The sequence below is a fragment of the Chiloscyllium plagiosum genome, unplaced genomic scaffold (assembly GCF_037043375.1).
Source record: "Chiloscyllium plagiosum isolate Xiang-an unplaced genomic scaffold, Cpla_swu_hap1 HiC_scaffold_5, whole genome shotgun sequence".
Taxonomy (NCBI): Eukaryota; Metazoa; Chordata; class Chondrichthyes; order Orectolobiformes; family Hemiscylliidae; genus Chiloscyllium; species Chiloscyllium plagiosum.
The window spans coordinates 120,796,714-120,821,198 of NW_028270143.1; the positions used below are offsets into that span (position 1 = coordinate 120,796,714).

At 41.4% G+C, this 24,485-nt stretch overlaps 1 protein-coding gene and 1 long non-coding RNA gene across 2 annotated transcripts in view; one reads left to right on the top strand and one right to left on the bottom strand.

The window, feature by feature from the left end:
* Window positions 1-23,878, top strand: LOC148150015 (uncharacterized). The gene is made up of 3 exons (XR_015757278.1): window positions 1-139; window positions 12,153-12,322; window positions 21,747-23,878. It is a non-coding gene; the product is annotated as an uncharacterized LOC148150015 (long non-coding RNA).
* Window positions 22,440-24,485, bottom strand: part of iba57 (iron-sulfur cluster assembly factor IBA57) — a 7,806-nt gene continuing 5,760 nt past the window's right edge. Inside the window, exon 3 of the mRNA XM_043690804.2 lies at window positions 22,440-22,906. Within this exon, the coding sequence (XP_043546739.2) occupies window positions 22,512-22,906 (395 nt within the window). The 3' untranslated portion in view covers window positions 22,440-22,511. The remainder of the gene's footprint in view (window positions 22,907-24,485) is intronic.

The following is a 24,485-nucleotide window of genomic DNA, read 5'->3' on the forward strand; positions in this document are numbered from 1 at the left end:
CGTCGACCTTAGAATAGGCAGATATTACACATGAAGTGCAAAATGACAATCAAGGCAGAAATTACCAGGGCATTTTTAACTGAAATATAAAATATTGCAAATTCGCAGCAACCTAACCAGCATATATGGAATCAGGAAGGTAGGTTAATGTTTCAGATCGATCACCTATTAGAACCATACCGAACAGTCGAGTGTTTACAGTATTTTTCGATTTCATCTCAGACATTGGTGTTCTTAGTTTTCGCAGTGGTCACTCAGTCTTGTTAATCTATAAATTTATTGTTATCGTCCTTCAAAGTTAAAATATCCAGAAAAAATAGGATATCGGAATCTGTTTACAGTATGGAATAGCCTTGCTAATTAAAATAAATGTAATACAATCTCGAGTTCTCTATCCAAAAACAGGTCATTGGCGATAATTAACTATAAATATGGCAGGGATGCTGATTTAACATTGTGATTAACATAATATATGCAGAATCCTAGATAGTAGCATATTCCACCTACAGATTCGAATAGATTATTCGTCGCACTCGAGGAAATATTGAATTATTTACATACATGTAATTATATCCAAAATTGAAATGTCCTGAACTTGATTTGAAGGATCTGGATTCATAACAAAACCACCGAAAAGCCGAAAATTAATTGCTACATATGCCAAAGTCTTCCCACTATAAGACAACTCAATTTTGAAATATATTCATAAATGTTGTCTGCCCACGAACGACATTTGTCAGAAGAGTAATAGAGATATACAGCATGGAAACAGACCCTTCGGTCCAACTCGTCCATGCCGACCAGATATCCCAACCAAATCTAGTCTTATCTGCCAGCACCTGGCTCATATCCCTCCAAATCCTTCCTATTCATATACCCATCCAGATGCCTTTTAAATGCATGGAAGTACCACCATAATGAGCTACAATAGAAAAGGAGCAATCCAGCTACATTTTCACTCAAGGATACGAACAACGTAGAAAAACCATCTACTATAAATTATAAAGGATATAAATGGTAAGCGAAGTTCTATAACAACGAAATACTCAGGAGGCACCCAAGGATGATTCCATTTAAATCCTGTTTAGTAATCAATGTAAAAACTGCTACATTTGCAGGATATTTTATAGAATTTCGTAAATAAAGATCAAGAAATCCCATATAATCTGTTACTGGGTTGGCATAAGAGTATGTAAATAATATAACAATCTATAATTCTTATAGTAAATCAATGTGGCATATACCGAACATATGCAGTACGATACTTGATGTATGCATTTTAGAGTTTAACCTCTAGATTCAGGTTTTTTTTTAAGTGCAAAATAAATGTAAATGGGAGTGTGCCTTATCAACGCTGTTTGTTCTTGCACATACCATATCACAATAGTTTTAGTAAAACTGCCAGTGCCAAATCGCGCATGTGAACGTTCCTCTTGCCGGCGTCATCACACAAATTCAATCTGCGTGTTAATATTATTGAGCATGCGCAATATTCATTGGGATTTACACGAATTTTCTTAGAAGGCCATAATATATCCTGAGTTTTAATGAAAATGCACCTACATCTGCACGTTCATATTAACATCGTGCACTAAGCCATCACCACGCGCTGTGTTGTGTTTTCACTGCCATAAGCCATGTAAAAGCAATTTATCATAAATTGAAAATTAAGTTCGAGGCATTGGTAGGAATGATCACCTAATCTTTAGAAAGTGTTAAACCAGAGAATGAAGTTTTTGAGAAATGGATACTGTCTAACGTACTTACTGTTAATGTATATAGGGGCGTGAGAAAGATTACACAAGCCTAATACTTGAAGGGAAAGTAACATTTGATCATTTAAGAAACTTTTCAAGGAAATGCCTATAAAGGTTGTTTTCCTGAGATATCAATTCAGTTCAGAGGCTGTTGTTAACAAAAGATTTAATATTTCTTTTTTAAAAAAATGCTGAGCTTTCAAATTGTTTATTCCATATAGAACAGGGATGGGAAATGTGTTCAAATTAGAAAATTATATACAGGATTTTGGTTTTGCCACCTCTGGGAGTAGGAAATAATGCAGAAACTGTTCCTCTAAGTAAAAATCCCTTGCCTTGTTCTCATTCTTCCTTCAAACACATCTCTTTGACAAAGCTTTTGGCCAAGTTACTCAAGCATCAAACTTGTCTGGTATTGCTCTTGAAGAGTCTTGATTTATTTGTGTTAAAAGTGCCATATAAATTGTTTTTGTTGTTATTTTTAAACATGTTTGTTTTTTAAATACTTTTCGGCGCTAGTATCTGGGTAACGATTGATTCATAAAGAAAAGTCATTCAGAAGTTATGGTCTTTGTTGACTGGGTAAGCACTTTTGTCCATTCCTAAATGGTTCTGAGAAAGTGGTGATGAGCTGCCATCTTGAATCACTACTCTCAATTTAATGTAGGAACACCCACAATGTTGTTAGGGAGAGTTCCTGAATTTTGACCTAGCAACAGTGAAGAAATGAAAATAGATTTCTTAGTCAGAAGGGTAAATGGGTTGGAGGGGGATTTACTGTTCCCAATGCCCTTGTCCTTCTACATGATAGTGGCTGTGGGCTTTAATGAATGTATTCAGTGCATCTTGTAGGTGGTAAACACTGCTGCTACTGTGCATTAGTGAAGGGAGTGAATGGCATCATATCTATCAAAAACAATCAAAAGGGCTGCTTTGTCATGGATGGTATCAGAGTCATGCAGCACATGCCAACCAGGTTTTCAAAATTGAATTTGTCAAGCTTCTTGAGTGTTTAGTCATGATTGAATAGTGAAGTGGACTCGATGGACCGAATGGTCCTGTATCTGCTCCTATATCTTCTGGTCTGGCATCTTGGAATTGGGAGGATGGAGGAGGTAAATAGACAGATATGGTAGGAGAAAATGGTGCTGAGGTGTGGGGACACATTGGGAGTGGATCGGTAACAGTCCCTACAGAATACTGACAAAAGAGTGAAGTGAGATGTTTGGCTGGAGTTGAAGAAAATAATGATCCTTTGGATGCAGAGGCTGGTGGGTTAGTAAATGAGAACCATTGGGACCCTATTGTCATTGTAGGAGGGAAGTGAAGGGGTGAGGGCAGAAATGAGGAAAAAGCATCAGACATGGCTAAGGGCCCTGTCAATCATGGTTGCCGGGAGTCCTCAGTCGAGGAAGAAGGTGGACATTTGAGCTCCACTGAGCAGGGAAGTAATGTTAGAGCTTTGGTTAAAAAAAACTTTTGATGAGGCTGCCGCTGGAGTACTGTGTATTTCTGGTCATTACACTGTAGGAAGGATGCAATTGCACTGGGACCAGTACAAAGAAGATTCAACAAGTTATTGCCTTGGATAGAGCATTTCAGCTATAATGAGATGTTGTTTAAGCTGGAGTTGTTTTCTTTGGAGTAGAGAAGGTAGAAGCAGGGACCTGATAGAAGTCTATAAGATTATGAGGGGTATAGACACAGTGAAAGGAAAGCAGCTGTTCCCTTTAATTAACAAGTCTCAATAACAAGGGGGCATCATTTTAAAGGCAACATGTTCAGAGGGGATTTGAGGATGATGGGTGTTTGTAATGCACAGCCTGGGATGGTAGTGGAGGTGGGAAACATGATAACCTTTAAAAAGTACTTGAAGTGTCAAACCATTCAAGACTATAGGCCTGGTTTGGAAAAGTGGGACTAGTGTTGGTAGTAGCCTATTTTTGGCAGTATAGACTGTACTGTATGATTATATGATTGTCCATGCTTGACCCAATGCCATGAGACTTAATGGGGTCTGCAGCCAATATTGAAAGTTACATGGACAACTCCATTCCAACTTGTAAATGGTGTTGTCCATGTAACTTTCAATACTGTAAAGGTTGTAGGGAACTTCAATCTTTATATAGCAAATGGTGGTATTTATTGCCAAAAGCATTATCAAATGGGTTCTGCCAGGACCACACAGATTCTGACCTCAGGTTTGTCCAAATATGGACTCAAATGTGTGTGTGCAGTTGGAGACATTTCTAGCATGTGTGTTCATGAGAAGCCCTAGTAAAATTGGAGTTAATGGGAATCAAAGAAAACCCATTGCTGGTTGGAGACATTTCTAGCATGAAAGAAGAAAGTAGTGCTTGTCGGAAGTCAGTCGTCTCAGCCACAAGGCATCATTGCAAGGGTTCCTCAGGATAATGTCCAAAGCCTGACCATCTCTCCATTGTAAAGTCATAAGTATGGGTATTTGCTGCTGATTACTCAATGTCCAGTCCCATTCATGACTTCTTAGATACTGAATCAGCCCATGTAAAAATGTAGCAAGACTTGGACATCATCCAGTCTTCGTCTCAAAGGACATCATCCATCATCCAGTTTCCTGAAGAAGGGCTTATGCCCGAAACGTCGATTCTCCTGTTCCTTGGATGCTGCCTGACCTGCTGCGCTTTTCCAGCAACACATTTTCAGCATCATCCAGTCTTGCCTTATTAAGTGACAAGTAATATTTACATCACAAAAGTACTAAAAAATGACGATTTCCAACAAGAGGGGAACCAACCATCATCCTTTGACTTTCAACAGCACTACCGTTATCCAAAAACTGAATTATATAAGCCATTATAAATACCATGATAACAACAGCAGATAAGAGGATGGACATACTGCAGTAGATAACTCACCTCGATGCTCAAAGCTTTTTCAACATCTACAAGGCACAAATCAGAAATGTGACAGGAGACTGTCTATTTGTCTGGATATCTCTAACGACACTCTAGATATTTGATACCATTAAGGATAAAGCAGTCCATTTTACTGGCACCAATCTAATTTTCATTCCCTGACACATAGTGACAGCGGTGTGTAATATCTGAGGGAATAAGAGTAATGATAAACTTCAATATGTGGATGTGCCTCGTAGAGAAGGTGCAAAACCTACTCTTGGGAAACAAGGCAGGGAGAGTGACTGAGGTGTCAGTGAGGATGCACGTTGCAGCCACCGATCATAATTCTATTAGTTTTAAAATAGTGATGGAAAAGGATAGACCAGATCTAAAAGTTGAAGTTTTAAATGGGAGAAAGGCCAACTTTGATAGTATTACGCAAGAACTTTCAAAAGCTGATTGGGGTCAAATGTTCGCAGGTAAAGGGACGGCTGGAAAAAGGAAGCCTTCAGAAGGGACAAGGTAGGACTAATAAATTAAACTGCATTTATTTCAATGCAAGGAGCCTAACAGAGAAGGCAGATGAACTCAGCGCATGGTTAGGAACATGGGACTGGGATATCATAACAATTACAGAAACATGGCTCAAGGATGGGCAGGACTGGCAGCTTATGCTGCAGGAAGGATAGAAAGGGAGGCAAGAGGAGGGGGAGTGGCATTTTTGATAAGGGATAGCATTACAGCTGTACTCAGGGAGGATATTCCTGGAAATACATCCAGGGAAGTTATTTGGGTGGAACTGAGAAATAAGAAAGGGATGATCACCTTATTGGGATTGTATTATAGACCCCCTTAATAGTCAGAGGGAAATTGAGAAACAAACTTGTAAGAAGATCTCAGCTATCTGTAAGAATAAAAGGGTAGTTATGATAGAGGATTTTAACTTTCCAAACATCGACTGGGACTGCCATAGTGTTAAAGGTTTAGATGGAGGGGAATTTCTTAAGTGTGTACAAGACAATTTTCTGATTCAGTATGTGAATGTACCGACTAGAGAAGGTGCAAAACGTGATCTACTCTTGGGAAATGAGGCAGGGCAGGTGACTGAGGTGTCAGTGGGGGAGCACTTTGGGGCTAGCGACCATAATTCTATTAGATTTAAAATAGTGATGGAAAAGGATAGACCAGATCTAAAAGTTGAAGTTCTATATTGGAGAAAGGCCAATTTTTATGGTATTAGGCAAGAACTTTCAAAAGCTGATTGGAGGCGGATGTTCGCAGGTAAAGGGACGGCTGGAAAATGGGAAGCCTTCAGAAATGAGATAACAAGAATCCAGAGAAAGTATATTCTCGTCAGGGTGAAAGGGAAGGCTGGTAGGTATAAGGAATGCTGGATGACTAAAGAAATTGAGGGTTTGGTTAAGAAAAAGAAGGAAGCATATGTCAGGTAAAGACAGGATAGATCGAGTGAATCCTTAGAAGAGTATAAAGAAAGTAGGAGTATACTTAAGAGGGAAATCAGGAGGGCAAAACGGGGACATGAGATAGCTTTGGCAAATGGAATTAAGGAGAATCCAAAGGGGATTTACAAATATATTAAGGACAAAAGGGTAACTAGGGAGAGAATAGGGCTCCTCAAAGATCAACAAAGCGGCCTTTGTGTGGAGCCACAGAAAATGGGGGAGATACTAAATGAATATTTTGCAACATATTTACTGTGGAAAAGGATATGGAAGATATAGACTGTAGGGAAATAGATGGTGACATCTTGCAAAATGTCCAGATTACAGAGGAGGAAGTGCTGGATGTCTTGAAACGGTTAAAGGTGGATAAATCCCCAGGACCTGATCAGGTGTACCCGAGAACTCTGTGGGAAGCTAGAGATGTGATTGTTGGGCCTCTTGCTGAGATATTTGTATCATCGATAGTCACAGGTGAGGTGCCGGAAGACTGGAGGTTGGAAAACGTGGTGCCACTGTTTAAGAAGGGTGGTAAAGACAAGCCAGGGAACTATAGACTGGTGAGCCTGACCTTGGTGGTGGGCAAGTTGTTGGAGGAAATCCTGAGGGACAGGATATACATGTATTTGGAAAGGCTAGGACTGATTAGAGATAGTCAACATGGCTTTGTGCGTGGGAAATCATGTCTCACAAACTTGATTGAGTTTTTTAAAGTAACAAAGAAGATTGATGACGGCAGAGCAGTAGATATGATCTATATGGGCTTCAGTAAGGCGTTCAACAAGGTTCCCCATGGGAGACTGATTAGCAAGGTTTGATCTCATGGAATACAGGGAGAACTAGCCATTTGGATATAGAACTGGCTCAAAGGTAGAAGACAGAGGGTGGTGGTGGGTTGTTTTTCAGACTGGAAGCCTGTGACCAGTGGAGTGCCACAAGGATCGGTGCTGGGTCCTCTACTTTTTGTCATTTACATAAATGATTTGGATGCGAGCATAAGAGGTACAGTTAGTAAGTTTGCAGATGACACCAAAATTGGAGGTATAGTGGACAGCAAAGAGGTTTACCTCAGATTACAACAGGATCTTGACCAGATGGGCCAATGGGCTGAGAAGTGGCAGATGGAGTTTAATTCAGATAAATGTGAGGTGCTGCATTTTGGGAAAGCAAATCTTAGCAGGACTTATACACTGAATGGTAAGGTCCTCGGGAGTGTTGCTGAACAAAGAGACCTTGGAGTGCAGGTTCATACCTCCTTGAAAGTGGAGTCGCAGGTCGATAGGATAGTGAAGGCGGCGTTTGGTATGCTTTCCTTTATTGGTCAGAGTATTGAGTACAGGAATTGGGAGGTCATGTTGTGGCTGTACAGGACATTGGTTAGGTCACTGTTGGAATATTGCATGCAATTCTGGTCTCCTTCCTATCGGAAAGATGTTGTGAAACTTGAAAGGGTGCAGGAAAGATTTACAAGGATGTTGGCAGGGTTGGAGGATCTGAGCTACAGGGAGAGGCAGAACAGGCTGGGACTGTCTTCCCTGGAGCGTTGGAGGCTGAGGGGTGACCTTATAGAGGTTTACAAAATTATGAGGGGCATGGATAGGATAATAGACAAAGTCTTTTCCCTTGGGTCGGGTAGTCCAGAGCTAGAGGGCATAGGTTTAAGGTGAAAGGAGAAAGATATAAAAGACACCTAAGAGGCAATGTTTTCACGCAGAGGATGGTACATGTATGGGATGAGCTGGCAGAGGAAGTGGTGGAGGCTGGTACAATTGCAACATTTAAGAGGCATCTGATGCGTATATGAATAGGAAGGGTTTGGAGGGATATGGGTCAGGTGAGGCCGGTGGGACTAGATTGGGTTGGGGGGATATCTGGTCGGCATGGACGAGTTGGACTGAAGGGTCTGTTTCCATGCTGTACATCTCTGACATTATAAGAATCATGGTTAGTGGATATTTTTCAAGCTGGAGATTTTACCGTACTGTATTGGCACTTATGCTTTTCCTGATATATATTTACATGATCTAGATCTTGTTGCACAGGGGATAATTTCAAACTTTGCAGACAACACAAAAGTTGGAAGAATTGTAAATTGAGGATAGTGCAGTACTTCAAAAAGATATGACAAGTTGGTGGAGTAGGCAAACAGGTGGCAGATGAAGCATAATGTGGAGAAGTTTCAGATGATCCACTTTGGGACAAAGACCATAGACAGTATAAAATAAAGGGTATAGTTCTAACAGATGTGGAGGAGGAGCAGAGAAACCTAGGGCATCTATGTGAATAGATCATTAACTGTGGCAAGCCACATAGTCTTATTTTGTGACCCAGTGTCAAGCGATCCCCCCAGAAGAAGAAAGCTGGTTAAATATTTTTGATCATTTGAAGCACCCAACTATAATTTACAAGCAGAACATGTGAAATCAATATACAGCCTCCAAGGCAACCAAAATGTTGGGTTTTGTGAGACATAACTCTGGTCACTCTTCGGCTGCAGGATCAGAAATGTTGCACCAAACCCTAGTCAGATCACACCTGGAGGACGGCTTGGGCAGCTAAGTCCCTTACACACCTAAAAAGGGTACCACCCTCAAGCAATTTCAACACCAGGCAGCTCAATTCTTCACAAAACGTTCCTGGTGGGATCTGGAGCTTCGCCCCAGTTGGGCACATTGACAGCCTGACACCACTTCCAGAATCAAAGAGGAGCCTGCAGGTTGATATGGCTCTGTAAAAGTTTGAATGAACAATAAAATATTTCAGAGCAGTTTCCAAACCAGAACTCCAAAACTGTACACAGCCAAACCTGCTTCTCTTGCTTGCTCTTCAACCGATCTTCCCCCCATCAAGATAGAAAATACTACTCATCATGAATCAATATGCCTTTATCGACTTATCAAAGGAAAACTGGTAAATATTTTGTTTTGTTCATATGGCCATGGGCTGCATTCATTGTGCAACTCCTGTGAAAATTTCCCAGCGGAAAAGTACAGAAAGAAACCCTTACCAAGTACTGGAGCTCCTAAGATCGTCCACGAAAGGCAATCAACCAATCCTCATAACTTTGAACGAAAAGCCAACACTGATGGATTAAAAAAAAGTGTCCCAATGCCTCTCATGTAATGGTGCCAACAGAACGCTGGCTACCAGTGATATCGTTATTTTGTGTGTACGCCCATGTTTTTCAAGAATAAGAGGTCGCCCTCACCGACAACATTGACTTAAACGGTTTGTTTCTCCCTGGAGCAGAGAGCAGCAGATTAACAACCCTCTCCTGTCACCATCGCGGAGCGCTCTGATGGCTCTCTCTGACGCTCGCGCTTTTAACTGCCACCAACCGACACCTCGCCCGCCACGCGCCTTCCCGCGCTCAGCCCGCGCAGCAGCAACAAACAGCATGCCAACGGCTCCGACGCGAGCGGCGTCACGTGCGACCTCCCCCACCATCAATCTATAGAATGCGCCGTCTGTTGGCGTTGAGTTTGTTACTTCCCCCAATTGGTGAACCCACCGACCTACGCTCCCTCCACCCCGGCCCCAATCCTTTCATTCTTCACCTCCTTTACCCTCAGTTCTATCATTCTGTTCCTCCCACCCCAGTTACTGATGGAGGCACTGGGTGATTGGCAACTCAGCTTCACCCAGCCAACCTCCACCATCCCGGCGCTTCCCAAACGTTTTGCCCCACTCCATTTGGAGACTTGAGCACTGTTGCAGCCCCTCAGCAAGAACTGTGAGGGGAGCAGGAAGGTTGCCTGTTAGAGCAGGGGCACAGGAATACAAATCTGTCTCATGGCAGCCATTGCTGCCTCAATGCAGCAGGATCCAACTTGGGGTCCAGCTTTGGGAAGTCTTGCCCTATCTCAATCTGGTACGAAGGGAGAGTAGACTGGAAAGTCATTGTAAAATAAATTTATTTTTACGGGATGTAGGTTGCCCTGGACAGGGGCAGTATTTGTTGCTCATCCCTAACTGCCCTCAAGGTGTGGCAAAGCAACCTTCTTGATTTAGTTTGTTCCATCTGCTGACTAATGCAATGCTTTTCTTCTACTTTTAGCCTTTCAAATTAGTACAAGTAAATAAAAGCATTCATCATAAAAACCATAAGAACTGCAGCTGCTGTAAATCAGAAACACATAAAGAAGTTGCTGGAAAAGCTCAGAAGGTCTGAGAATCTGTGAAAAGAAATCAAAGCTAACGTTGAGTCCAGTGATCCTTCCAGTCATCATAATCTCTCAAATTTGAGGAGCTGTTCAGCAGTGGAGACCTTGAGGAATAAATTGTCACATCTGTGATTTGTCTTATATGAGGGGTGAGGATTGGACTTGAGAAAAGTAATCATCCAAAGACTTAAATTGTGAAATGTGTTTCTAGTGGTGGACGGAGCAAGTCAGTTGGACAGAACATAAGAGTGCTGAAGTTCTCAGAATGATAATGGTGCAAATACTATTGTGAATGTCATCAAAAAACTGCAAGTTATATTGGCCATATTCCATACATTATCCCATATTGTGATGTTCACCAATGAATGCACATGTTCAGCATCATTTGCAATCCCTCAGATACTGAAATAATCCATGTTTATCTATTGCCTTTTAATATTCAATGGCAAGGCCATTTTGGAGAGATGGTGGCAGTGATATGGTTGCTGAACTAGTAATCCAGAGACTCAGGCAATGTTCTGGTGAGTTGGCAGCTGATGGAATCTGAGTTAAATAAAAATCTAGTGAAGACCATGAATCTATTGTTGATTGTCATTTTAAAAAAAATCTTGTTCACTAACATCCTTTCAGGAAGGCAAACTGGCTAAATCTAGTCTGAGCAACATAAGACTACAGACCCAATACTGTTCTCATATAATTGCTAATGATACGTTCAATTCTGTCATCCAAGTAATTAATATATAATGTAAATATGAATGATGGAACTGATCCATGTGGCAATCTATTAGTTGCCAGCCTGTAAATGTCCCATAATCCCAATTCTGTCTTCTGTTAGTTAGATAATCCTCTGTCCATGCTATTATGCGACACCAAAACCATGGGCTCTTATCATCTTAAGTAGGTTTCTCTGAAATACATTATGAAATACCTTTGGAAATCCACATACATGACATCTACTGTTTTCTCTTTGTCTCCTCTGATTTTTACTGTCCCAAAGAATCTATAATAAATTTATCAGACTTGATATCCACTTCATGAGGATATAATAACTCTGCTTAACTATATTGTGCATTTCTAAATTGTCTCCTAGTATATTCTTTACAATAAACTCTCAACACTTTCCCAATATAACAAATGTTAAGTTAACTGGCCCATAACTACTTATTTTTGTCTCCTTTTTTAATAAGGGTGTTACGTAGGCAGTTTTCCAAAATCTAATTTTTTTTTCAAGATTACTACTAGTGCAACCATCATCCCTATACTTAATTCATTGAGTAGCCGAGGATTCAACACATAATGCCCAGGAGAATTACCACCTATAGCTCCATTAGTTTCCCTAGTCCTTTTTTGTCTAGTTCTTGTTTGCTCCTACACGTTTGCCCATTGACTTATTGTTTCCAAAATGCTATTAATATCCTCTTTCATGAAGACTGAAATAAAGTGTTTCTTCAACTCTTCTGCCATTTCTTGGATTCCAATTATTACCCAAACTCATTCTATAACAGAACTAAATTTACTTTAGCCTCTCTCTTCCTTTTTATATATATTTAAATATATTTTATATATATTTATTTATATTTAAATATATTTATATATATTTTATGTTACCTGCTATTTGCCTTCAATTTATTTCCTCCCAATTTTTGGGCTAATATTTGTTAGCTTTTAAAACTTTACCAATCTTCTAATTTGTCACTCATCTGTGCCATATTCTATGTTCTTTTAATACACTGATTTGAAACCATCTTCCTAACTGGAATACATCTTTACTATGAGTTGCGAGCAATTTTCTTAACTGTCTACCATTGTTCATCAACAGTCTTTTCTGCTGAACTCCTTTCCCACTCCACTCCAGATAGCTCTGCTCTTATTTGCATGTAATTACTTTTACAGGTCGTTCTACTATAATCTGTGTTTCGTCAGCGCAAATTGGTTACAAAGCAATTGACGAATTGTGGATGTTGTTTGGATAAAGCAAACTTTCTACTGAACGGATGCAGCAATTTTCTAATTGCAATCTTCTACAGCACGAGGTTGCAGTGGAACACAACTATAAAGACAAGGTATTTTTTATTCATCTTTTAGTAGGATGAGAGCAAAGCTGGTTGTCTAACATTTATTAGGCAGAAGTGGGTACCGCAGATGCTGGAGATTACAGTCAAGATTAGAGTGGTGCTGGAAAAGCACAGCAGGTCAGGCAGCATCTGAGCAGCAGGAAAATCAACATTTCGGGCAAAAGCCCTTCATCAGAAATTCCTGATGAAGGGCTTTTGCCCGAAACATTGATTTTCCTGCTCCTCAGATTCTGCCTGACCCGCTGTGCTTTTCCAGCACCACTCTAATCTTCTCTAACATTTATTGCCCATCCAAGTTGCCCTTGAGGTGGTGGTGATGAGCTGCCTTCTTGATCCGCTGCAGTTCACCTGCTGTGTGTCAATTCAAAATGCCCTTAGGGAGGGGATTCTAGGATTTTGACCCAGCGACAGTGAAGGAACAGAGTGATAGATTTCCAGGTCAGGTTAGTGAGTGACTTGGAGAGGAAGTTAAAGTTTGTTGTGTTCCCATATAGCTGCTGTCCTTGTTCTAGATGGAAGTGGTCTTGAGTTTGGAAGATGCTGTCTGAAGATCATTGGTGAATCTCTGCAGTGCATCTTGTGGTAGTACACACTGCTGCTACTAAGTGTCAGTTGTGGAAGGAGTGGATGCTTGTGGATGCAGTGGCAATCACGTGGGCTGCTTTGTTCTGGATGGTGTCAAGCTTCTGGAGTGTTATTAGGACTGCACTCATCCAGGTAACTGGGGAGTATTCCATCACACTCCTGAATTATGCCTTGTAGATGGTGGTCAGGTTTTCTGAAGTCAGGAGGTGAGTTACTCACCACAGTATTCCTAGGCTCTGACTTGCTCTTGTAGCCACTGTGTTTATGTGGTGAGTCCAGTTAAGTTTCTGATCAGTGATAACTCCAAGGATGTTGATAGTGGGGGCTTAAGTGATGGTGACACCATTCAATGTCAAGGGGCAATTGTTAGATTGTCTCTTGTTGGTGATGGTCATAGCCTGGCATTTGTGTGGTGCGAATGTTACTTGCCTTTTGTCAGCCCAATCCTGGATATTATCCAGATCTTGTTGCATTTGGATATGGACTGCTTCAGTGTCTGAGGAGTCATGAATGGTGCTGATTGTGCAATGTTCATTGGCGAACGTTCCCACTTCTGCCCTAATGATGGATGATCGTTGATGAAGCAGCTGAAGATGGTTGGGCCTAGGACACTCCCCTGAGGAACTCCTGCAGCCTCCAACAACCACGACCATCTTCCTATGTGTCAGGTATGACTCAAACCACCAGAGAATCTACCCCCTGATTCCCATTGATTTCAATTTTGCTAGGGCTCCTTGATGCCACATTCAGTCAAAAGCAGCCTTGGTGTCAAGGGATGTCACTCTTACCTCACTTCTGAAATTCAGCTCTTTTGACCATGTTTGAACCAAGACTGTAATGAAGTCAGGAGCTCAGTCGCCCTAGCGGGACCCAAACTGGGCATCACTGAGTGGGTTCTGCTTGATAGCACGGTTGATGATACCTCCATCACTTGACTGATGGGCCAGGTTGGATTTGTCCTGCTTTTTATGTACAGGCCATATTTGGGCAATTTTCCACATCAGTAGGTAGATGCCAGTGTTGTTATTGTACTAGAACAGTTTGGCTAGGGAACTCTGGAGCACAAGTCTTCAGTACTATTGCTGGAATGCTGTTTTGGGCTGTAGTCTTTGCAGTATCCAGTGCTTCCAACCATTTCTTGATATCACGTGGAGTGAATCAAAGTGGTATCTATAATACTGGGGAGCACTGAAGGAGGCCAAGATGGATCTTCTACTTGGCACTTCTGCAAAAGCTTCAGATTTATCTTTTGCTTCAAAGTGCTGGGCTCTTCCATTACGGTGGATGGGGATATTTGTGGAACCTCCTCCTCCGGTGAATTGGTTAATTGTCCACCACAATTCATGAGCGGATGTGGCAGGACTACAGAAGGTAGATTTGATCTGATGGTTGTGGTAATACTTAGCTCTTTCTTTCACTTGCGGTTCATTCTGTTGGGCATGCAAGTAGTCTTGTTCACCGGTTGACACCTCACCTTCAGGTATGCCTTGTGCTGCTTTTGGCATACCCTCCTGCAATCTCCAGCCAGGCCATGAGGACACAGAGTCATGGAGATTTAGAGCATGGAAACAGACCTTTCAGTCCAATACGTTCATGCCAACCAGATATCCCAACCCAATTTAGTCCCACCTGCCAGCACCCAGCCCATATCCCTCCAAACCCTTCCTATTCATATACCCATCCAAATGCCTCTTAAATATTGCAATTGTACCAGCCTCCAACACTTCCTCTGGCAGTTCATTCCGTACCCATACCACCCTCTCTGTGTGAAAACATTGCCCCTTAGGTCTCTTTTTTTATCTTTCCCCTCTCACCCTAAACTTGTGCTCTCTAGTTCTGGACTCCCCCAACCCCAGGGAAAAGACTTTGTCTATTTAGTCTATCCATGGCCCTCACAATTTTGTAAACTTCTATAAGGTCACTCCTCAGCCTCCGACACTACAGGGAAAACAGCCCCAGCCTGTTCAGCCTCCCCTATAGCTCAAATCCTCCAATCCTGGCAATATCCTTGTAAATCTTTTCTGAACCCTTTCAAGTTTCACAACACTTTCCGATAGGAAGGAGACCTGAATAGCACGCAATATTCCAACAGTTATAGATTGTGTTGGACTACAGTTCTGCTACTAGGCAAAAGTGAGTATTGCAGATGCTGGGAACCAGAGTTTAGATCAGAGCGATGCTGGCAAAACAGAGTAGGTCAGGCAGCATCCAAGGTGCAGGGAAAAAAAAAAAAATCGATGTTTCGGGCAAAAGCCCTTCATCAGGAATGCTACTGTTAATGGTCCACAGTACCTCATTGATGCCCAGTCTTAAGTTGCTAGATTTGTTCAAAGTCTGTCCAATTTAGCTCAGCGATCATGCCACCCAACAATGGAGGCTATTCTCAATGTGAAGGCAAGGTTGGATAAGCTTGGGTTGTTTTCTACAGAACAGAGAAGGTTGAGAGGGGAACTGACTGAGGTGTGTAAGATTATGAGGGATAAGAACAAGTGGACAGAAAGTAGTTGTTCCACCTAGTCAAAAGGTCAGGTACAGAGGTACACACTTTCAAAGTAAAAGGCAAAAATTTGTGTTGGAGACATTTCGTCCCCTGTCTAAGTGACATCCTCAGTGCTTGGGAGCCTCCTGTGAAGCGCTTCTGTGATGTTTCCTTCGGCATTTATAGTGGTTTGCCTCTGCCACTTCCAGCTGTCCGCTGCAGTGGCCGGTATATTGAGTCCGGGTCAATGTGTTTGTTGATAGAATCTGTGGATGAGTACCATGCCTCTCTAGGAACAGCCAGGGAATTCCTAGAGGCATGGCACTCATCCACAGATTCTAATCAATAAACACATCGACCTGGACCCAATATACTGGCCACTGCAGCAGACAGCTGGAACTGACAACCAGAAGTGACAGAGTCAAACCACTATAAATGCCGGAGGAAACGTCAGAGAAGTGCTTCACAGGAGGCTTCCAAGCACTGAGGATGTCACCTAGACAGGGGACGAAATGTCTGCAACACAAATTCCCAGCTCGGCGAACAGAACCACAACAACGAGCACCCGAGCTACAAATCTTCTCACAAACTTTGAAAGGCAGAAAGTTTAGATGGGACCAAAGGAAGATATTTTTCACCCAGAGTGTGGCAGGGATCTGAAACTGAGACCAGTAACTTTAAAAAGTACTTGGACGAATATGAAACATCGAAACCTTTAAGGTTGTGAACCTAGTGCAGAAAGAACAGACAAGCATAATGAATTTTGGCAGTACAGACTTAATGGGCCAAAGGGCTTCTTCTGTGCTGCATGATTCTCTGATTCTACCTGCCAAACAGATGATCTATCATTGCTTCCTCCAGATATTTGCAGCTTCACAGATGCTAGTCTTCAGCCCATTCAATCCACTCCACATAACACCAAGATACCATTGAGCTGTTAAATATTGCAAAGGCTATGGTATCTCACAACATTCCTGCAATAATATCGAAGACTTGTGCTCCAGAACTTGCCACACTCCTAGTCAAACTGTTGCAGCACAGGCACAAAACTGGCATCTACCTGACCATGTGGAAAATTGCATTGCTTGGTGTACAAGACATAACAGTCAGATCCAATCTAATCAGTTACATTAGTCTACTCTCATTCGTCAGTAAAGTGACAAAGTTGTCAGTGATATAAATAGCACTTGCTCAGCAATCTGATCACTGACGCTCATTTTGGGATCTGCCAGGGCCTTTCCCTCCTGATCTCTTTACAGCCTTGGTTCAATCACAGATGAAAAAGCTGAAGTCCACTGATGAGGTGACAGAGACTGCCCTTGACATCAATGCCATATTTGACTGGGTCACATCAAAGAGCCTGCGCAAAACTAGAATTAATGGGAATCGGGGGCAATTCTCTTCTGACTGGTACCATACCTAGCACAACCAAAGATGATGTCGTTCAGTCATCTGAACTCCAATACATCATTGACAGGGGAGTGATTTACATCCAACCATCTTAAGTTACTTCATCAATGACCTTCCATCCACTAAGTTCAGAAATTAAGTTGTTTGCTCATAATTACACAATTTGCAATTCCTCAGACAGTGAAGCTGTCAATGTTCAAATGCAGCAAAATCTGGACAACATCCAAGTTTGGGCTGACAAGTGACAACTAACATTTGCACCACATAAGTGTCAGGCAATGACCATCTAAATTAAGAGTGAATCTAACCATCATCCCAAGACATTCAATTGCATTACCATCAGTGAATCTTGCACTATTAACATCCGAAGAGTTACTGAGAGAAACTGAACTAGGCTTGCAATATAAATACTGTGGCTACAGAATAGGTCAGAGACTAGGAATCTTGTAGCAAGTAACTCACCCCTGGATTCCTGACCTCATGAAGGGCTTATGCCCAAAACGTCCATTCTCCTGCTCCTCGGATGCTGCCTAACAGCACAGTGGTTGTGATGGTGAGGGGAGGATTACCTACACTAAATGCACTACAGCAGTTCACCACCACTTTCGCAAGGGCAACTAGTGATGGGAAGTAAATAAAATTACTGGAGAAACTCAGAAGGTCTGGCAGCATCCGTGACAAGAAAGCAGAGTAACTTTTTGAGATCAGTGAAAAATTTTATCTATTTACCCTATCCATGCCCCTCGATTTTAAAAACCTCTAAGGTCACCCCTCACCCTTTGACATTCCAGGGAAAACAGCCCCAGCCTGTTCAGCCTCTCCCTATAGCTCAAACCCTCCAACCCTGGCAACATTTTTGTAAATCTTTCCTGAACCCTTTCAAGTTTCACAACATCCTTCCTGTAGGAGGGAGTCCAGAATTGCACACAATATTCCAAAAGTGGCCTCACTAATGTCCTGTACAACTGCAACATGACATCCCAACTCCTATACTCAAATGGTCTGACTAATAAAGGAAAGCATAGTAAATGCCTTTTTCACTATCTTATCTACCTGAAACCCCACTTTCAAAAGAACTTTGAACCTGAACTCCAGGGTCTCTTTGTTCAGCAACACTTCCCAGGATCTTACCATTAAGTGTGTAAGTCCTGCCCGGATTTGCCTTTCCAAAATCCAGCATCTCACATTTATCTAAATGATCCATCTGCCATGCCTCAGTCTATTGGTCCATCTGATCAAGGTCCCATTTACTCTGCAGTAACTTCCTTCACTGTCTATTACACCTCCAATTTTGGTATAATCTGCAATTTTATTAACCATACCTCCTATGTTCACATCCAAATCATTTATAAAAATGGCAAAAAGCATGGACCCAGCAGTGATCCTTGCGGCATACCACCGGTCACAGGCCTCCAGTCTGAAAAGCAACCCTCCACCACAACCCTCTATCTTCTACCTTTGAGCCAGGTCTGTATCCAAATGGCTAGTTTTCTCTGTATTCCATGTTATCTAACCTGGCTAACCAGACTCCCATGAAGACCCTTGATGAACGCTTTACTGAAGTCCATATAGATCACACCCACCGCTCTGCCGTCATCAATCCTCTTTATTACTTCTTCAAAAAAACTCAAGTTAGATATCCCCCGAGCCATGTTGATCCCTCAGGATTCCCTCCTACAACATGCCCCCCACTGATGTCAGGCTTATAGTTCCTGGCTTTTCCTTACCACCTTTCTTAAATAGTGGCACACTAGCCAACCAACACTCTTCTCACAGCTCACCTGTGGCTATCACAGGATGAGTTAGCAATTTACATGACCATCTATTCATTCAGTGTTATGTGGCAACATATTTAATTGGTGTAGAGTACAGGGCACGACAATCAAGAAACTTTATTCAAACGGTTTCTCCTTTTTCATTAAATCAATGTCAAAAGTTTGTTGTACAACAGAATCCAAACAAACAAATAAATCATATGTCCTCCATTGTACTGACTCTATTCAGCTGCTCCGATTAAACAAATTTAAATAACTTAAACAATTCAACCAATGTGACACTGACTCTTTATTGCATATTTGTGCCAATTTTACTATTTATTTCATGGGTTCACCAGAATAGGCTAGCCCTCTCCCCCATTCACATGCAGTAGAGTAATAGTTCAGAATGTACAATAAGTGAGAAAGGAAGTGTTTGCTTTATATGACATGTTCACATCCAGTTTGTGCACAGCAAGGTCCCGTAATTATCAAAGTGCATTGTGCTTGGTTGAGTGAAGGACATTGATCAGGACATCTTCCTATTCTTCAATTACATTTCCTTAGGTAAATACTGGTTTAAAAATCTAAATTGACTGACTAGTCAGTAGTGAGTTGAAGCATCAGACTAGGTTAGGTTTCCAAATCTGTCCTCAAACTGGAATCCATGACCAGTTGAATTGAAAGTAATATTAGTACCAACTATATCGCTTATATACCTTACCGCACACAAACTAATGTGTATCTTTATTAGAACTAACCCATGTATTAGCAAAAGACAACAACGAGGCATGAAATATTTTTATGAAACTTTTAATCCAGATTTTCCTTGACAATGAGACCTGCAACATTTAATCAGTTTTAACATTACATTTCAGTCAACATCCATAGTATAAATGCTAGATCTGGGGGATCAAAAATGCCCATCTTTAAAATTTATGGATGTTAAAACTGAAACTGTCTGGTTGAATTCTAAAGTAAGGCCAATTGCTTTGAAGGTGGCTATGGTGGTAACTTGTATATCTTATATGCTCATCTAGGATGAGGACATTGGCTTGTACGAGGGGCATAGCTGCAAATTGAAAGGTGATAGATTTAAGACAGGTGTCAGAGACAGGTTCTTTACTCAAAGTGGTAAGGGCGTGAAATGCCCTGCCTGCCAATGTAGTTAGCTCAGCCATATTAGGGGCATTTAACAGTCCTTAGATAAGCATATGGATGATGGTGGGATAATGTAGGGGGATGGGTTTAGATTAGTTTACAGGTCGGTGCAACATTCTGGCCGAAGGGTCTGTTCTGCGCTGTATTGTTTTACGGTTCTATGTTCTATCAGAAGTTACCTTAAGGAATATGGGATCAAAGCAAGCACAGTGCAGCACAGAGGAATCCATTCACCCCATTTATACGGATCATCAAATGCACTGCATAGATGTATCAAGCATTCACTCATGTTACTACAGTAAACAACTTCCAAGGAAAAAAAGACATAGGAATGAGGAGGGAGTGTATAATCATCTCCTTCACAGAAATGCCAAGTCTGGACCACCATTATTCTGACAGCTACCATGTGATATTCCAGAATCAAAAGCACAATACTCTCACATTCACGGAAGTAAATGTTTGAGATATCAGAAAGTTGAGAGCACATACATGACATCCAAGTATCAAATTGATCAACATGACCTTGTCAATAAATCAGCAGGTCTGAGGAGGTAACAAAAAAAAGAAAATGTCATAGGTATTCAGCTGGTCTGACAGCAGAGAAAGTGTTTCATGTCAATGGTCTTTTAACATGACTGGACAGAACTCAGTAGTTTCCCCTCTAGCAAGGCATCCCAAGTACAAAACATTAAGCTACCATTCTGACATTGATACTAGCAATCATGTGCTACAATGTTTCCCATCCGTTGGGTGGTGCTGGTAGTTGGTGGGTGGGAGGAGGGGGGGCCAAAGAAGAATTAAGGGAAAAATTAATATTGTAACTCAGGAAAGTAATCAGTCTGGAAACTGTTGCTTTCCATAAGCAGATGGGGAAAATGTGTCCAGTCACACTAATATTGCATGCCTGAATCAGCAACAATGTACAACATTAAGTTTTCAAATGATCTTATGCTCAAATCAATTTATATTTTTGTCAGTTACTATCACCAAGAAATTCCAGATACAGCCAAGTTAGGAACACAATTTCTGTTCCTTCATTCATTTCATCAATGTACTCAGGCAATCTCAAAAGACCAACTCGACTGTGTTTGTAATTTTTTTGGTTCCCACATCATCCCACAGTCAGAAAGATTAATGACCAATTATAAATAAACATATGTACAAAAAAAATTGTTCAAATCACCAAAAGCTGATATACTGGGGCAGCAAGCAATTAGGAAATCAAATGATATGTTGGCCTTCACCGGCACAGAGTTAGAACAGAGGAGTAAAGATTTTGCCGCAATTGAATAGAATGCTGGGTGAACCACAGCTGAGTGTTGTGCACAGTTTTGGTTCCCTTACACAAGGGAGGATATACTCACTAAGGAGAGAGTGCAGCGGAGATCCAGTAGACTAATTCCAAAGGAGTGTCTGTTTACATGGGGAGGTTGCAGAAACTTTACTGAGCCTCTATTCTCTCATTTACAATAAGAGAAGATTTTTCTTGAGGGATGTGTTAGGATGTATGTAAAAGAAATATGTTTTCTTATGGCTTGGGGTGGAGTGACAAACCAGGAGACAGAGTCTCATAATTAGCAGAGACACATTTAAGTCTAAAATTACAGATATTTCTTCACTCAATAACGAATCTTTGGAATTCTATGCCCCAGAGTGCTAAAGGGTAGTCAGTTAACTCTGTTCATAAAAAGACATGGCTGGATTTCTAGACATTAAAGATATTTAGAGAAATTGCAGCAAAAGACATTGAGGCAGATGATCAGCCATAATCTAAAATGGCAAGGCAGGCACAAGAGGTTAAATGTTCTACTCCTGTTCCCGAAGCTTAGGTCTGGATTTTTCCCACCATTAAGTTCAAACAGTGGTCAAAGGCTCACCCTATATGGGAAACAATCACTCAGTGATAACAATCACTCAGTGATTTTTACTTGAATACACCAATTAATACTTAGAAGTTGGGTCAAGGGGGGCGGCAGGCATCAAAATAGAGGTATACTATCTTAATATTTTCACATTTTGAAAGCCACTCTTGCAGCCAGGCCATCACCTTGCAAAGGAAAACTCTTCTACCAGACAACCTGTGACTGCTGCTGCGATCAGAAAGAGGAAGGACATTGCGTTCCATGTAGGCTTGGACTCCTGATCTGCACACAGAAGGGTGACTCCACACAGCCAAGCTGGTCCCTACCACCTCTTGGAACTGACAGGCTGACTGGACATAAGAGTTGAAGAACAGTGACTGGGATTTTGTGGTCATTAGTTCACATATTCCTATCATTCCCTCCCCTACAAGGCAGGACGGAGCCTGAGAACAAGCACACAGAGCAGCACTGCTAACTTTAGCAACCACCTGCCGCTGTTCTCAGTTGGGGCTCAAGGTCAGGCCCTGAATCTCAGAGTCAGTTGGTCAGAGAACAAATAATGGTACAAAATAATGGTTATTATATAAACAAGTGAAAACTAGCAATATTAACTATCCATGTGATATGTAGTTATTCCATTCTTCGCATATTAATACATTTCCACTGGTTAGCACTTACATTGCTCAAATTGTTTCAAAATTAAAATCAGTTCTTAAGAGGGATCAAATAAGATTCCTGCAGACAACTAAATCATGTTCCTTTTAGACATTCATCCCACCAAACTGCCAGGAGAGTTCCAGAGAACAATCAGAAGGCGAAGCTGCAATACTGGGTTAATGAAAACTCAAAAAAGCTTTCACAAATCCAATCGTTTATTTAGGAAAATACCTTGCCACAAAGTGTGGTTTTCAATACAAAACATTTTTTCATTTATTTTCATCAGTTGGCCACCAATCTGGAGCTGATGCCTTCAACGATACCTGAGCATCGCCCTTTGTGCGCAGGCGAAGTGGTTCATTTGCAAAGGCCAGTCGAACCATGGCTAAGCCAACATCACCGGTATAATTCCTGAGCCTTCCAGCTGATTTTCCAGATTCAGTCACAATCTGCGCCTTTTCAGGAACACTGCCAGGTGGTAAGGGGTTGTCCAGTTGTATTGGCATCAATCTTTTCCTAATCACACCTGTGTAGTGAGTCCGAGCTGTTAACTCTTGCCCAATATAACAGCCTTTAGTGAAACTGATTCCATTCATGTAAACTAGATTGGATTCCAGAGGTATTGCTTCTCCAGATGGAAGGTCCTTCACACCTTCAGCAATTCCTTAAAATAAAGAAAAATGACCATCTATCCTTGATATATATATATATAATTAATCTCAGTTGTTCATATACATTTAGAATAACTAATCATTTTATCATTTTCAGACATTAGCACCCAGTTGCCCAAAGTTCTCAATGAAGTAAATTTTAAAAAGAACGCATCCTGTGGACACCTTTAGAGGGTTGTCCAGCTCCTTGAAGGCACTTGAAACTTTCAAAGGCAAATAAAATGTTCATTCCTTCACAGGCCTAACTGGTTCAGCTGTTGATTGAGTATGCCTGAAAATGGGACTAGGTTCCAAACAATATCAGCAGGCGTGTCATGTTGGACCCAGAAACCTCACGGTACAAAGGAGACATCAGGCACCAAATGAGTGAATGCCCGGGATTTTGCTGGAGGGGGTAGAGGCACAAGAAGCTTCACACAATGAATGGGGGTGAACAGTCTGTGATATTAAAGAGTCAACTTGCTCAGCTGAGCTGCAGGAAATTGTTTGTCCCGAGGCTAGGGTGGGTTCTTCTGAATTACAGATAGGTTGTAAGAAATTTACATTATCATCTCCTATTTTCAGAGCCATTTATGTGGTCATTTCCTTGCCATTCAGAGCCATTTGCATCATCACCTATTTAAAAGTCAGTTGGAACATTGCAATTGAAATTCTGACCGCACCCTACAGTTACTAAAAAAAAATTCAATTCACACCAGATCTGGCCATTAAGGGATGATTTGCATTACATTGTTTCTGGAGATGATGTGGTCACTGCATTGTGTCTTGAGTGGGATGTGACTGTGAGGGGGTTGTCTTGTGGGCATTACTGACTGTGATGTAAAGATTTTGTATAAAGGAAGGACTGTTTCCTTTGTTCAGGGAGAGACCTCCCGACACGCTTCACAAGCATGGCGAAGAGTGTTCAGGGTTTTTCCAAAGCTTGTATTGTACTGTGCTTAATAAAATTTTGGTTGTTCACAGAAGTTGGCATGTTGCAGTTACATCAGGTGTGTAAGAATCTCAGGAAAAAGAATCTAACACGCCTAACTCACCATAAGTCAAGTACATTGCCATCTGAACAGTGAACACAACCCACTCAATTGTCACCAATTATCTCATTAAGTATAGAGGATATTTTTGTCTTCATAATCAGTGCAGCTTCCCAATGTCATGTATCAGGCTAACCCATCAATAACTGGCTAACCAAGGACTTAGCTGCTAGCTCCTCCATAAGACATTCAGTTAGAGACAAGTGTATGGCAGAGGCCACTCTCCTGGAGCCAATTAGCCTTTTGCTGTAGATCCACCAAATTTAGTTCTAGATCTCACAGGTGGCCAGGCAAGTCCTTCATGATCATCATAACTCAGTACCACAGCAGAAATGCAGCAAGTTGCAGACATATAGAGACTTCATCATACATGTGATGAGTCAAAGAAAGGATGTTACCCATCACTGGGAATCTAGAATGAAGGGAACACAGTTTCAGAATAAAGGGCAGACCATTTAGAACTGAGATAAGGAATTTCTTCAGAGGGTGGTAAATCTTTGGAATTCTTTGCCCCAGAGCAAAGAATTATGAAAGCTCAGTC